General features: G+C 38.6%; 1 protein-coding gene across 1 annotated transcript in view; it reads left to right on the top strand.

The window, feature by feature from the left end:
* Positions 1 to 14019, top strand: part of LOC132974780 (protein unc-13 homolog B-like) — a 169687-nt gene that overhangs the window by 67422 nt on the left and 88246 nt on the right. The window contains exons 9-10 of the mRNA XM_061039055.1: positions 2148 to 2444; positions 3112 to 3199. Of these exons, the coding sequence (XP_060895038.1) occupies positions 2148 to 2444; positions 3112 to 3199 (385 nt within the window). The remainder of the gene's footprint in view (positions 1 to 2147; positions 2445 to 3111; positions 3200 to 14019) is intronic.

A 14019-nucleotide genomic window follows, 5' to 3' on the forward strand; every position in this document is an offset into this window, starting at 1 on the left:
TCCCTGAGGGTACTGAAAAGACACAAACAGAGAAAACACAAGAGGAACATGTTAAAAGCACAGAGGACTCTGAGGTTCCTGAAAAGGGATTAGTGGAGGAGGCAGAACGACTAGACAAAACAGAGGCAGAAGAAAGTACTCTTACCCAATCTTCAATAAAAGCTTCTCTTTCTGGGGAAGGTGCAGGGACAGATGAGCCTGCTGATCATATAGAAGAGCAAGGTTCTGCTGTATCAGACAAATGTGAACCGCCCACATCTCCTGAAACCAAGGGCATGTTCGAAATACCAGGTCTGACTGCACCTAAATTCGGCTTTATGTCTGCAGCTGCTGAAGGTACATCATCTATTGGATCGCTTTTTTCCACTACTCGATCTCCAGCCACCAATGCCAAGACAACACAGCCACAACAGACAGATAGTGGTCTCTTTTCAGGTTTTAAAAACCTTTCAGCTGGTATTTTCCAGGATGAAAAGCCAACTGTAAAGGAAGAGTCTCCATCTGCTTCATCTGTTTTTGGCATGAAACTTGGCTCAATGTTTGGGAACTCTGATCCTCCCAAAGCTGAAACTACCCATCCAATTGTCACAGCCCAACTTCCGTCCCAAAGTCCTAAACCTACAGACGACTCTTGTGAGCCAGAGTCTGAGAAACCTTCACCAGACTCCGTAGAAACTGGAAGTGCAGATGAAAGTGATACAGAAGGACCAACGGAAACTTCCAAAACAGGAAGCTGTGACACTTTGGCGCAATCACTGCACTCTGGTCTCCCCTCTCATTCAGTTTCCCTAGCAGAAGATTTAGAAAAACCCCAGTTAAAAATCACCCAATGCGAGGTAGATAAGAGTGAAGACACACCTGAGACTGTTCATGCAGATTTGGGAGCAGAGCAACCGAAGGACCTGTTAACAAAGCAAGAAGCAAAAAGGCTAGTACAACTTGTATGATAAATGGCATGGTCATTTATCATGCTACTGTAGAAAATGTATAGCCCCTTTCCTCATCTCCTTTCCCCATTTAGAGATCTTTTTGGTCCTCTTGGATGTTTTTAGATCTTTTCCCATCCCCATCACACCACTTTACTTTACAATTCTAAGATTTTCTTTTTTACATTATTTTTACTATTTGGTTAGACCAAATCATTTTGTGGTTTTAAGTTTATTGCACATCCACATGGAAGCCTTGGGAACAAACTATATTGAAAATTGTACATAGTAAGTTTTACTATGAAACCTAATACAAAGGGAATAAACATATCTACAATTCTAAATTTTATTTAGCAGACTAAGCAATGAACATCAGAGAGTAAGTACAAAACAATCAAGGATCTAGAAAGGAGGAAACAACGTCAGTAAGTCCTGCCTGAAAGGTGCGCATTGTGTGCAAATATACTTGGGCTGTTTGTACCTACAGCACATCAGTAATAGCACTTTGTGAAGTGATTGAAGTACAATGAAATAAAAAACTGATGAGCTTCATTTATCTCTTTTTAACTTTTGAGGCATGTATAAACCTACTGCTTTCTATGTCCCTAACAGTTCACTTAATAAGATGATTAATTTGCATGTGAGCAGTTTCAATCATCCAGCAGGCAAACAGAACACTCCCATTCAGTCAACCTCTTGAGATTTTTATCAGGCGAGTTAAGTGCATCCCGCACTTACAGTATGTGCAGGCATTTATACAGATTTTAAAAAGTTGTTAAAATCTGTAATAGCTGGTGTTACTTTTAACATGCGCTACTGCATTTTACCTAGAACCCATTCCAGTTCTGATTGGAGCTGTTCTTGCTGAACCCTTTTAGTTGTCCTTGTTTTGTGTTACCTATTTCCCTTGTGATGATGATAACGAGCTTCTAAACCTGGAAGAACATCCCAGTTTGTGTTTTGTATTTAAATGTCTCTATGAATTTAATGGATATGGAAGCGTAATGGATATTTTATGGAAAATCAATTTCCACCAGTCAGAGTTAAACTTGAAAAAGAGGTTATTATGATTGCAGTGCTTTGGACATATTTATCTTGAATGCTTATTTATTCAACACTGGATATTGGAATAAACCATTCAACTCAGTAGAAGTGTTTAGGGAACATGTTGTTTACCCCACCATCATCCTTTTCTAAATAAGAATCTCATTCCTTTTGCAGTCCACCAGACAGCAGTCACTTTGATTCATCAGGCAACCTCAGCCCGGTCAGTTCTCAGCTCAGCTCTGAGCTTGAGGAGCGCCGAGATCCACAGACCTGCCCAGCTGGCGACCCTCGTCCCCCTCTTGGCAGCCAGCCGTCAACCTGGGACGAGGAAGAAGAGGATGAGGAAGAGGTTGAGAAAGAACTGCATCCATTACCAGAACCTGGTTCCAACAAGGATTTGAAGGACACTTCAGTCGTCTTACCAAAACCAGTCTTGGAAAACTGTGATAACAAAACTCAGACTAAAATCTGGTACGTAAAATTTGTGAACCAGGTGAGCATGATAAGCCAACACAGTTTACAGAGAAGCAGCTGTCTCAATTTGGTTTGAAGTTACAGTACAGTGTAATGCATTCTTAAGATTTAGCTGGGGGGAAGCCGGTGAGGGATAACATACTGTACGTATTGCTAATCTAGCAACTAGATTGTCAGTTTACTGTCCATTTTTACAGTAGTCAGTTGCTTAATGGTTTTGCTTGCCAAGTGGACGTAGGGGTCTTATCCTAATATGCTTTCAGTAATAGAGAAAATAAACGTAATCTAATGTCCTTGTTTTGTGCAGAAATTAAGATAATCTGAGTCAAGACAAGGCTTTGGCAGTTGTAGGGACTGCTTATATCAGAATTTAATTATTTTGGAATAAGTTTCAAATTAATGTTAAATAGGGTACAATTTTGGTCAGACAAGGATGGGTTGTGTAATTCGAAGCCATTAAAGGGACCTTGATGAGGACGTTGAGTAAACACATTTTAGTATTTGCAAGTTATAACAGTGTTGCTTTCAATCAGACCATAAAATTGGATCTTTTCCCTTTAAATGCAAGGTTAAACATGGTTGATTACATTTTGATTTCAGTTTGCAAGTGCCATCTCTTTCATTTGTCCCTTTGAAATTGTTTTTCTTATGCTTGATCATTCAGTTTCTTTGAAGACGGCCCTCCACCCTGCTCTCCATCCAAAGTTCGTTGGCTAAAGGCATACAACAAAGTGAGAGTAAAACTCCATGAGGTAGGAAGACTCGCTCTCTTTCCCAATTGCTCTCAATTTTTTTGTTCCACTTTCTTGTACATTCATACAGACAATTACACACACACACACACACACACACACACACATACAAATACAAACACACACATTTTCTTACTCACACAGTAATATAGTTTGTATATTTAAATATTTATGCATCATGGAATTCCAGTCCTTGCTCTCAGGGAAGTCAGATCAAATCTGTAAAATCCCCTGCGTAGATCCATTCAAGCACATCAACATTTTTTTCTCTCTGTACTTGTCCTCTCTCTCTTTTGCTGTGTTGGTTGGTTGAGTTTCCAGTCATGCCTCACTAATTTGCACCAATTTTGTGCTCCTTAAACATTTCCACTTTGATCTCGAAGACCCTTTTGCGTGCGGGTTTCCTGAGGTCTGGCTTTCACTCTGCCGTTGACATTTTTTTCGGAACAGAATAAGTTACTTTGAGTTAAAAGGATTTCTCAGATTTCAAAATGAGCCACCTGGGGGACGATTTAAAGTCAACATTGTTGAGGTCTGTGTATACATTAAGTAAGTCATTTCTTTTCCCAGGACAGGAATGGAAACGAGGGAATAAAACCATGCACACTCACCTGTACATACAGTATATAAACTTGGCATGGTTTGACCTAGACTTGATTATTATTCACATTATTTCCTTGGACATTTGTTTAACCCATTCATACCTACTTCTTAACAACAGTCACTCTTAAATTGATTTTAATCCAATTTTGATCTCTTTTACCATACATTGAAATCTTAACTCTAAGATAAATTGTACATTAGGAAGATGTCAGTTGATCAACAACAAATGTTGCCCCATCTGCTTCACCTGTTCGATCCGCTTGTTGTGATTGGTCATACGTATTTATATATGATTACCTTCCAGCCCTGATCCATGCATCCTTGTTTTCTTTAGACTCACAAACCAGTTTTCCCACACTTGGAAATCCACTCTCATGTTAATCTTTAATTAACAGCAAAATATGTTGTTATGACTTCATTTTCATCTAGGAAGTAGGAAGTAAGTACAATTGAAGCACTAAGAGGATCGCAAGAGCAAGCAAAACATGCTGCAATTTGAATTATGTTTATGGGCGGCAATAGCTCAGTCTGTAGGGACTTGGGTTGGGAACTGGAGGGTCACTGGTTCAAATCCCGCTGCAGACCAAATATGGAAGTTGGTCTGGTAGCTGGAGAGGTGCCTGATCACCTCCTGAGCACTGCCGAGGTGCCCCTGAGCAAGGCACCAAATCCCCTCCCCACCATCAGCTCAGGAGCGCCCGCTGAGGGCCGCTCCGTCACTCTGACATCTCTCCATTAGTGCATGTCCATAGGATCCTGTTTCTGCATGTGTGTATATTTCAGCCTATGTGTGTGTTCATGACTTACAGAGTGTAAAAACTGAAATTTCCCAATAAAAGTAAATCTTAAATCTCTTAAATCTCTTAAATAGGGGGACAAGAGGGGGTAAGAGGACAAGAGGCCCTTCATTGACACACATCTGCCTTACTGAAGTGCTTTTGAGCAGGACTCAGAATCCCAGTTGTTGAATATATCTCTGTCCTTCATCTGACCTTCCTGACATTGGGCTGGTAGAAACAAGAATTCCCTACAGAAACCAATAAAGTGTGAAATGATTTATGACTAAGCTCAGCATATGAGTTGACGCTATACAAATAAAAGTTGATTGATTGATTGATTGATGACTCTGTTTGCTCAAACAATAAACCAGGTGGGCTGTCAGTCATGAATCCCATCAGTCTTTTTATCCTTAGACAGGTAGGTTCTTTTTTATGTGGCCAAATGAGACATTTGCAAGGTAAAGTTTCAAGAGTGCAGACATGGCAGCGTGAAAAATGAAGAAAAAGCTCTCAGGGTAGTCATTTGACTCAGAAGCGATAGAGAGTTCTTAAAATATAACTATTATATAGAAAACACCAGCTGCCTGAATTACATTACATTTTCTGGACATTAACAGCTTTTGTGAAATATTGCTGTTTATCTGTGCTTGACTGACCATCAGAACATCAAGGTTTCAAGGTGAGGATGCCTCCTCTGCCGCTTCTGTTGGCCACTTTAGTACACATCTGAGGGAATAATTAGTTCATTCAGTCCTGAGCTGCTCAGCATTGATGGGTGATTTCCTTAAATGTTTTTGTCTTTGATCTAGGTCTGGAAGAGATCACCCACCTTTCTCAATTAATTACACACGCATTCTGCTGTATGATGCTCATTAGGCTGCCTTTTAGAAGAGCTCTGTGTGTGTGTGTGTGTGTGTGTGTGCCTGTGTGTGTGTTGTTAGTGCACACTATTTCAGTTTGGTGATCTAGTGTACTGTGGCTAATCAAAGTGATGTTGCTGGTCAGGACCAGTTTGAATGAGAGGCTCAGTAATAATCAGTCGTCAAAGAGAAAATGTGACTAGAACAAGAAAGGATTTAACTGTTACCTGAATAGTTTTTAGAACTTCAAATACAGAGAATCTGTCATTTGCCTTATTTAATTTGTTGGTAATGTTGTAGCTTAATCCCTTCACCATAACAAAAATATCTGCATTTCTGCCATTTACATTTTAAAAACACACTTCTTACTTTGCATTGGAGAGGAAATATTGAATATTTTATATGTCTAAATTTATTGGACAAAACGTATACTTCTAACTACTCAGGAGAGGAAAACAACGTCAGAAATACAGATAAAAGAAGTGCATTTGCTATAGAGAGGATACACTACCTATTCTATGGATTTGCACTTTGTTGCATATCATTTGAAATGTTCCCTGTTTTCTCATATTATTTGTTTTATTTGAATTAAAAATGATTATAGGTGTATTTGCAAAGAACCAGCTTGTAGAAAACTCCCTCAAGGGTCTACTTTTTCACTTTTGAACCGTAATTAATTTTCTGATTCTGTACTTTTTCATTTTTGCTTTATTAAAGAAGAGTCAATTTCTCTACTTCAGTCACTTATATTGAGGCAAACGCTGCCGTTCTGCAGACAAAACTTTTGTTCATCAGCAGAGAAGCAGCTAGTGAAGCTGTTTTTACCCAAGGATTCTCTTAGATACATGATGATCTTCAATATCCCCTTTGCATTCTTTGCATTTAAGTAGTTTGTGTATATCGTTTTTGCAGAAACAAAAAAACAAGACTTTATGCACCAGGCTCAAGTTTTTATTCCAATCCAATCTGAAAAATGTGGCATGTGGAGGGATAAGTCTTTTCCTCCATGTTTAGGAATCATTTGAAGAAAGTATTCCTTTGAATGGATTGTTTTGAAACGAAATTCTGAACAAATACCAGTATTATTAACAATGACGTCTGAAAGGAGGCGGATCTATCCATGTTGGTATCTGGTCAGCATTTTGCCCCATGGGGACAAAAATAGTCCTTTTGTCTCCGTACCATGGCAACCATGTGACATTTCTATGGAAACAGCCTTACATTTGTTTATGATGTGGGTGCCACTGATGCAGCTGGTGGTAGGTGTGTGCTGATATAATACATATTACATGCTCAAGCCACACAACAACTTTATAAAACTCTGAAGGAAAACAAACCTCTCAAGGTAGTTTTTTTTAATCTGATTGGTTTCACTGGTTATTCTGCAGTGTTGTGTTGTTGGACAATGTGTCAATTTGACCTATCTCTGTTTCTGAGCAGCTTTCTGAAAACTGACTTCAATATCTTGTGTGCGTTACACAGAAAAGATAATCAGACTTTCCCAGATTCTTCAAGATCTTGGAATGACCATCATGTGTTTGTGTTTTTTAAACATGTCCTAGGGTGTTATAGTTCTCAAAAATACTTTTTCTGATAATCTTTTGTTTTTCTCTTCTTACATGGCACATTAAGGTTCCATTGTAATATAATGCTGAAACTTAATCATCTACCTCTTGCTTTATCTCACAAGATCTTTCCGCGTCACCAAAGCTCTCCCAGCTCTTAACAGCAGTTTAAAGCTGCTCTGTACGTTTTGTCCTCGTTACGTGGTAAAAGAAAACAACACACTTTATATAATCTCCCATTGACATGGCCCGATGTCTCGCACTGCTCTTTGAAGCTGAGGCACAAAAACCAGAGAAACAAGATTAAAAACAAAAGTGTACTTTTTCTCTAAAATACAATATAAGAAAAGATGTGATTGAAATTTCACCTTTAAGCTGCCAGCTGCTGAAAATGATCAAGTACTTGTTCGGCTTGGCCTCTCTGCTTAAGGCTCTAATCAGACATATTTTGTAAAGTCTCCTCGTGTACCACCTGGATTTAATGGATGAAGCTGTTGATTTAACTCTTCTTGATATTTAGTTTAAACTTGCAGAATAATGAATAACGCTTAAGTCAGAGGTATGTTCACATCACCACGGATTATCTTCTGATGACTCTGAAACCACTTCCCATTAACAATCTTGGTATGATTGTTTTGGTCCTTACCTGATGACAAGAGGATAATTAATCTAATTTATCCGGACTATACATAGAAAGTTAAAAAAATATATATACATTTTAAGATTGAATGAACATCTGAACATTCTTTTACACTAAAAAAATAAATCAATAAATAGGCCTACCCCCAAATATTATCCCAAACTTCAGCCTCTATTTTCTCTGATAAGTAACACTCACAATGTGGGAAATCATAAAGCACTGTAAGTTAAGAATCCATAGACAGGATCACTCACAGAATGAGACGAAAACTGGATGACCATAAAGAAGGACTTGTCTGTTTGATTTACGCTGTACATTTGTTATCTTACAAAAAAAAAAGTACATTTGCCTGAGAGGAACACGCACTTTCACACAGAAGTGGAACAATTGAAGCATGAGCTGAGATAGAGAAGGATACTGTGGGATAATACAGATGACCTGAGGAGCAGGGCAGTGTCTCATCTTCTCCTCAAGGCAACAACAACTGTCTGAATGCAGAATCATTGACATGAACACTGCAGAGGAGAGAAGAGGAGGGCTGGAAGAAAGAGATGAAGGGAGGGAGGCAATCAAAATTCAGATAGAGTATTAACACAGACTCATGTGTTGAGTCGCTGCTTTAAATCAACACGTTAGTCAGACAATGCAGGTTGTCTCTTGCGCTTTAGAAAAGTTTTTTAAGAGTGACAAAGCAGCACTCTTCTTTGACATCTGTTCATTACTTTCACTGCAGCTATGTAATTAAGTTTCATGTTTTTTTTCTTTAAAGTGAACCTCCACCTGAATCTAGCAGAGCGTAGGGGGAGAGTGGAGTTTGCAGTTTGCATTGCTTCATCAGTACAAGAGACATGAAATCCTGACATTTACAATACAGTGTTTCCCCTACCATTATATTAGGGGGGCGGCCCGCCCCCCCCGACGGATTCAGTTGGTCAAGCAGTTGAGCTAAAAGCATCGACATCCTATAGAATCTGCTTCCAAGTCTTTCAGTTTAGATTTGAAAATACTTGAGGACACCAGCACCTTGAGTTTTAAGTCCCTCTGCAACAGATTCCAGGCTGAGGGTGCAGAATACCCAAATGCCCTTTTCACAATTTCTGTCAGAGTGTTTGGGACAGGGAGCATAAAGAGGTCCTGAGAATGCAAATAATACTGTCCGCTAGTTTTCTGCATGATAAAAACGCATCGATAGTGCAGGTGTACCAGTGTATGAGCCTACCGGTTGCCAGAGCAGACCATCCTACCTGTACAACTCACAATAGTGAGTCAGAGCTGTACTGTTTGTTATGAACCTCGAGGATGCATGGTAGGCTGTATCAACCATATGGAGACACTGAGCAGAGGCATGCATGTACAAACCATTAGACAGAATTCACACAGTAATGGACCTGTGTCTATGAACAAGTTCTCATTCACAACTCTAATCCAGCAGCTTGATCAGCGGTTGTCGTCGAGATAGCAACGGTAATAATGCAACGTGTGACTCAAATGACATGCTTATGCAACCACAGAAAAGAAACAACTTCCAGCAAAACATTCAGATAAAAGCTCCCAAATAACTATTTTGCGATTTAGTCAATAACAATTTTAACTTTTGTTATATCTCACATCTGTATACAATCACAGATGTGTTATGTTTCTGCACTAACACTCAGTTACTTTTTAGTGAAAAAAAATCAGGATAGGTTTTTTTTCTATTCGCCTCACCACAAAAACTCAAATGTGAAGTGTATTTGTCTTATTTCTAATCAACATTATTTAATTGTGGGGCGTTGGTAGCCCAACGGTTGTTGTGCGAGCCCCATGTACAGAGGCTTTAGTCCTCGAGAGCGAGAAGCCCAGGTTTGAACCCCATCTGTGGCTTCTATCCCTCAAGTCATTACCCACTCTCTCTCTCTCTCTCTCTCTCTCTCTCTCTAAATCTTTACATATTTAATTGCTCTTAATAAAAGCCAAATCACCCTGAGAACTTATTTTAAGATATTACAAGCAAAGAAATGAGGCCCTGCATGTCTTGTATTGAGTAACAATAGCTGGGATTCAGACACTGACAAATACACATGAAGGTGTTGCCTCTTGTCTTTGATGGCTGTTTTTATCTCTTTAACCTTTCTGAGAGCACTTCAAAGCTTTTATCCGTCGATTATGTCTTCTTGATGGAAACCTCGGGAAAATCTTTGCTGACCTGCAACTCTAAAGATGCACAGTGAGAAGCTAAAGCCTTATGAACGTGTGTGTTTGTGGAGATTAGAAAGTTGTGTTAGTGTCAATCTCTTCTGTTCATACTCTTGCAGTGAGTACCTTACAAGAGCGCTCTTATGTGTTAGAACAACTTTCATTAATGTGAAAATAATACCATAAATTTTAAATTAAGGCGCCGTAAAGGAGCTTTCAGTGAAGGGATGAAAGGCTTAACTACAATATGGCCAGTTGTCACTATTTGTAAAATTCCACAGCTGAGGTCCTGTGCTCTAACAAATTTGACTTATGAAGATAGGCTGTTTAAATGAAAAATCTGGATGTTTTTTATTTTTAAACTTTTATTAAAAGAGTAAAGTTCCTCCCTAAATTTAGGGTCATTTGACATTTTATGAAACCTCTCTTAATCCTTTGATCATCTTTTAATGCAGTTCACTCTGAAGAAAACAAAATGTTTTTCTTCTTAAATTTTAAGAGGAACTGCAGACACGAATAATTATCGGTTTTGGTCCAAGTCTTTGTGTGTTGCTATATGCAATTCTCATCCTATGCTCTCTTTTCCTTGGAAATACTTCAGAATATCTGACACACACAAACATTCAGACACGCAACTAGAGAAAGGCACAGCTTCAAGTCACACATCAAAACCATCACAGGGCACATGAGGGGCAGTGAAAGAGGATTGTGGGAGGAATATAAGAAGAGAGGAGAGCAAAGGGAGAACATAAGCAGCAGGAGCAGATGCTGACTGTAACAACCCCATGGAGGAGACGTGGATCCCTCAAGGGGGAGTTACAGCCACAATAATGATCCAGATTCAAAAGCAGACTCAGAACCTGAAGAGGTGAAGAGGGAAGTTTCACCCTAATAATGACACTAACATGCACATATAAAAAAAAACCACAATAGTTATTTTTAAAACGCATTATGAGCTAATTGAAACACTGAAAATAAAGCGTTACATGAAACAAGATGTGAATGAAAAGAGAAATGTTTTTAATCTTGATTTAAAAGTGTTTACATTTGAAGCACATCAGATCTCTAATGGTAGTTTGTTCCAGTTACAGGCAGCATTGGACTAAAAGCAACAATTTTTGAAGCCATATTGGGATTTTCTTTAGGTAAAAACCACATTTCTACAGCTTTAATCATACCCTATGTGGTAAAGAAATAACAAACCACTTCAGTTTTGCTTTGCACAGGATAAGATAAGTTTATGTAAGGCTCTGCTCAGTAATCACACTTAGTTTTCATCAATTACCACAGAACACCTGTTGGACATGATTAAAGATTGATTGGATGATGCATTTAGCCATGATGAAGTTTTGCTCTTCAAATGGATTTCAGCTAAATTTGTGTTAATGAGATGTTGTGTTTTTTAATGCCGATATTCAGACTTGAAAGTCCCTTATAAATAAGGCTTTAGTGTCTAAAGTTATAGCAATAAGGAAGGAATATCAAGTTAAATTATAGTTTATTTTTAATGTCTTTTAGCGAAGCACTTCATGAATCATCATTTAAGTGGTCAAATAACAGAGGATCAAATAACCCATAATACAGGAACCCCATGGATACAAAAAAATGAATAAGAAATATGTCTTTAATATACATTTCAGATGATTTGGCTGAGCAAATAAACCCAAGCTTTCAGCACACACACACACACACACACACACACATACACACACACACACACACACACACACACTGCTCTCCTGTTTTACCCATTAAATTCACCTCTGTTTGCCTGTATGCGTTAGTCATGTTCAAAGAGAAATCAGCGCAGAGTTTCAGTCTGCTTTACATTACAAACTCTGTTTACGTGTAACATGCAGCAGAGACAAGAACAAAGAGGGACGTGAAATCGAGCGAGATCAAGGCAAACCCAGGAAAAAGCATCTTTAATAAGAATCAGAAATAGGAGGTTTGACGGAGCAGGGAGGAGCTGGATGATATGTCATTATCGACAGAGGAGACATTCTGAGGTAATTGGATACAGACGGCGCAGACCGCCTTCGTGCAGCCTGTCCGGGGTTCAGATAAAATTATATTAGAAAAGACAAGTGATGAGAAATGAGGAATCTGTTGTAATGTCACCTCAATTACAGGATATTTCCAGAGATATTAAAATGGAGTCTATTCAAGTTCAGAGAGGTACTTAGACAAGGTTTGTTCATTAGAGGCAGCTACTCGTGGCGGAAGAGTTATCTTAGTCACTCTCATGGGAAGGTGGGAATTTAAAATATTAAGGTGTTATGAGAGGTTTCAGTTGTGGGTTTGGATAATAAATGAAGTAAGTTAACCTTTAAAATGAATGAGTTTGAAAAAAAATATCATTACAAAGATGTTCTACCTTTTCTGACTCATATTTAGATCGCTCACTTCTAATCTGTGTGGTCATTCTTCTAATGACAGTCACATACTGTACTCTGCAGAATATTCCCTCCTGTAATGATTGTGGTGATAAGTCATTAAGAAGAGAGAGTCACAAGGCACTTTTTGCAGGCTCTGGAAACTTCAATTACTGAATAATACATTTAGCATTCATAGAATAAGTTTTTTTTAAAGGAGACGATTATTTTATACTCATGTTTGACAAGTGCTCGCTGTAGCTTTAACATCCAAGGAGAGCAGAAATATACTCAAAAGAATCATCGGTTATATTATATTATGTGACACTGACAAAGTTTGCATCATCATAGGACAGAGTTAGGGTGCATTAGAGAAACACTCATTATGTGGGACTTCATTTAAAGCCAAACTCACTATTCAATAACTTCGCTGCACGTTGTCTGCTTTGATGTTTTCACTAAGTACTGAAGAAAGAACAACATATTGATTTAATGCCAAAAAAAAGAGGATATAATTAAATAGATAGACAACAGGAGGTTTAGTAGGTTTGGATTTGTTTGTGATGATGAGTCCGTTCAGCATTCTTACATCACCGCCCCTTTGTGGGATCTGAGCCTTAACAGCAGTGTGACATTGGCTGAAAGTCACCATGGAAATCAGGCCTGTGTGTGTCAGTGTTTGTGAATGTGTGTGTGATAGTAAATGTGTGTGTCTTACAGGGATCCTCATTAATGCAGTGTTAAATCAGACGTTTTGCTCCCCATGAGCAGACTGTAAGCTCTGTGTTTACCACAGTGACTGAACCAGCCTTAAAATACAGTGGGTGAGGAAACACACACCCACACCTATACACCTACAGACACACACACACACACACACACACACACACACACACACACAAACACTTCCTTATATTATTCTGGTTGCCCTTATCTCCTCTCAGCTGGCGCATTTTTTATTCTTGAAAAATCTCCTTAATTCAGCCAGTAGAGGGTGAAGGAACAACAAATGATAAACTATTGTGTCGGTCGCTGTGTTCTTCTCATTTGGATGTTTTAGATAAGAGCATGTCATGGAAAGAATAAATAATCTTCAAAGTAAAACTAAAAAGCTAAATTATTTCATCTGATATCTAATTAACATATCATAAGTGCTCCAGGGGGTGAAATGAATTCCAGTCAACATCACGGTGTTGTACTTTTTTTGTCTGCTCGACCACATGCTGCAGAAGATAACCATCAGTTTCTGTTTCTATTCAAAAATACTGTTTGTCTGTTCAGTACATGGAAGTGGCTGTTAAATATGATGTTGTTCACAGACAGTGCAGCTGGTGGATGAAAGGATTCCCCTCACACTAACAACCAGTTTTGTGTGTGAAATGACTTCACTCAGAGGGGTTATCACAGCTTTACATACACACACAGACACACACACACACACACACACACACACACACACACACACACACACACACACACACACACACACACACACACACACACACACACACACACACACTGTACACACTTTTGATTTTATAATCCTGATGTTGTGTCATAGAAATATATTCATAACAGACCTGATATGTGTGAGCTGCTGTGGATACCCTGTAAGACCACATTTTATCAACCCTTATTTATTCAAATGTCCCTTGATATTTTTTTTTCTTGGGAGACCTTGGAAAATGAAGTAATAGCATAGTCATAAAGCATACAGGAGACAGAACAATATCTAAAAACAGACGAGAGTAAAGTTAAAAAATAAATGTTTTAAATGAAAAGTTGCACTGATTGCAAAACAAGTTTGACTCTATAAAAGGCCC

This window comes from Labrus mixtus, chromosome 5 (assembly GCF_963584025.1).
Source record: "Labrus mixtus chromosome 5, fLabMix1.1, whole genome shotgun sequence".
NCBI classification, from domain to species: Eukaryota; Metazoa; Chordata; class Actinopteri; order Labriformes; family Labridae; genus Labrus; species Labrus mixtus.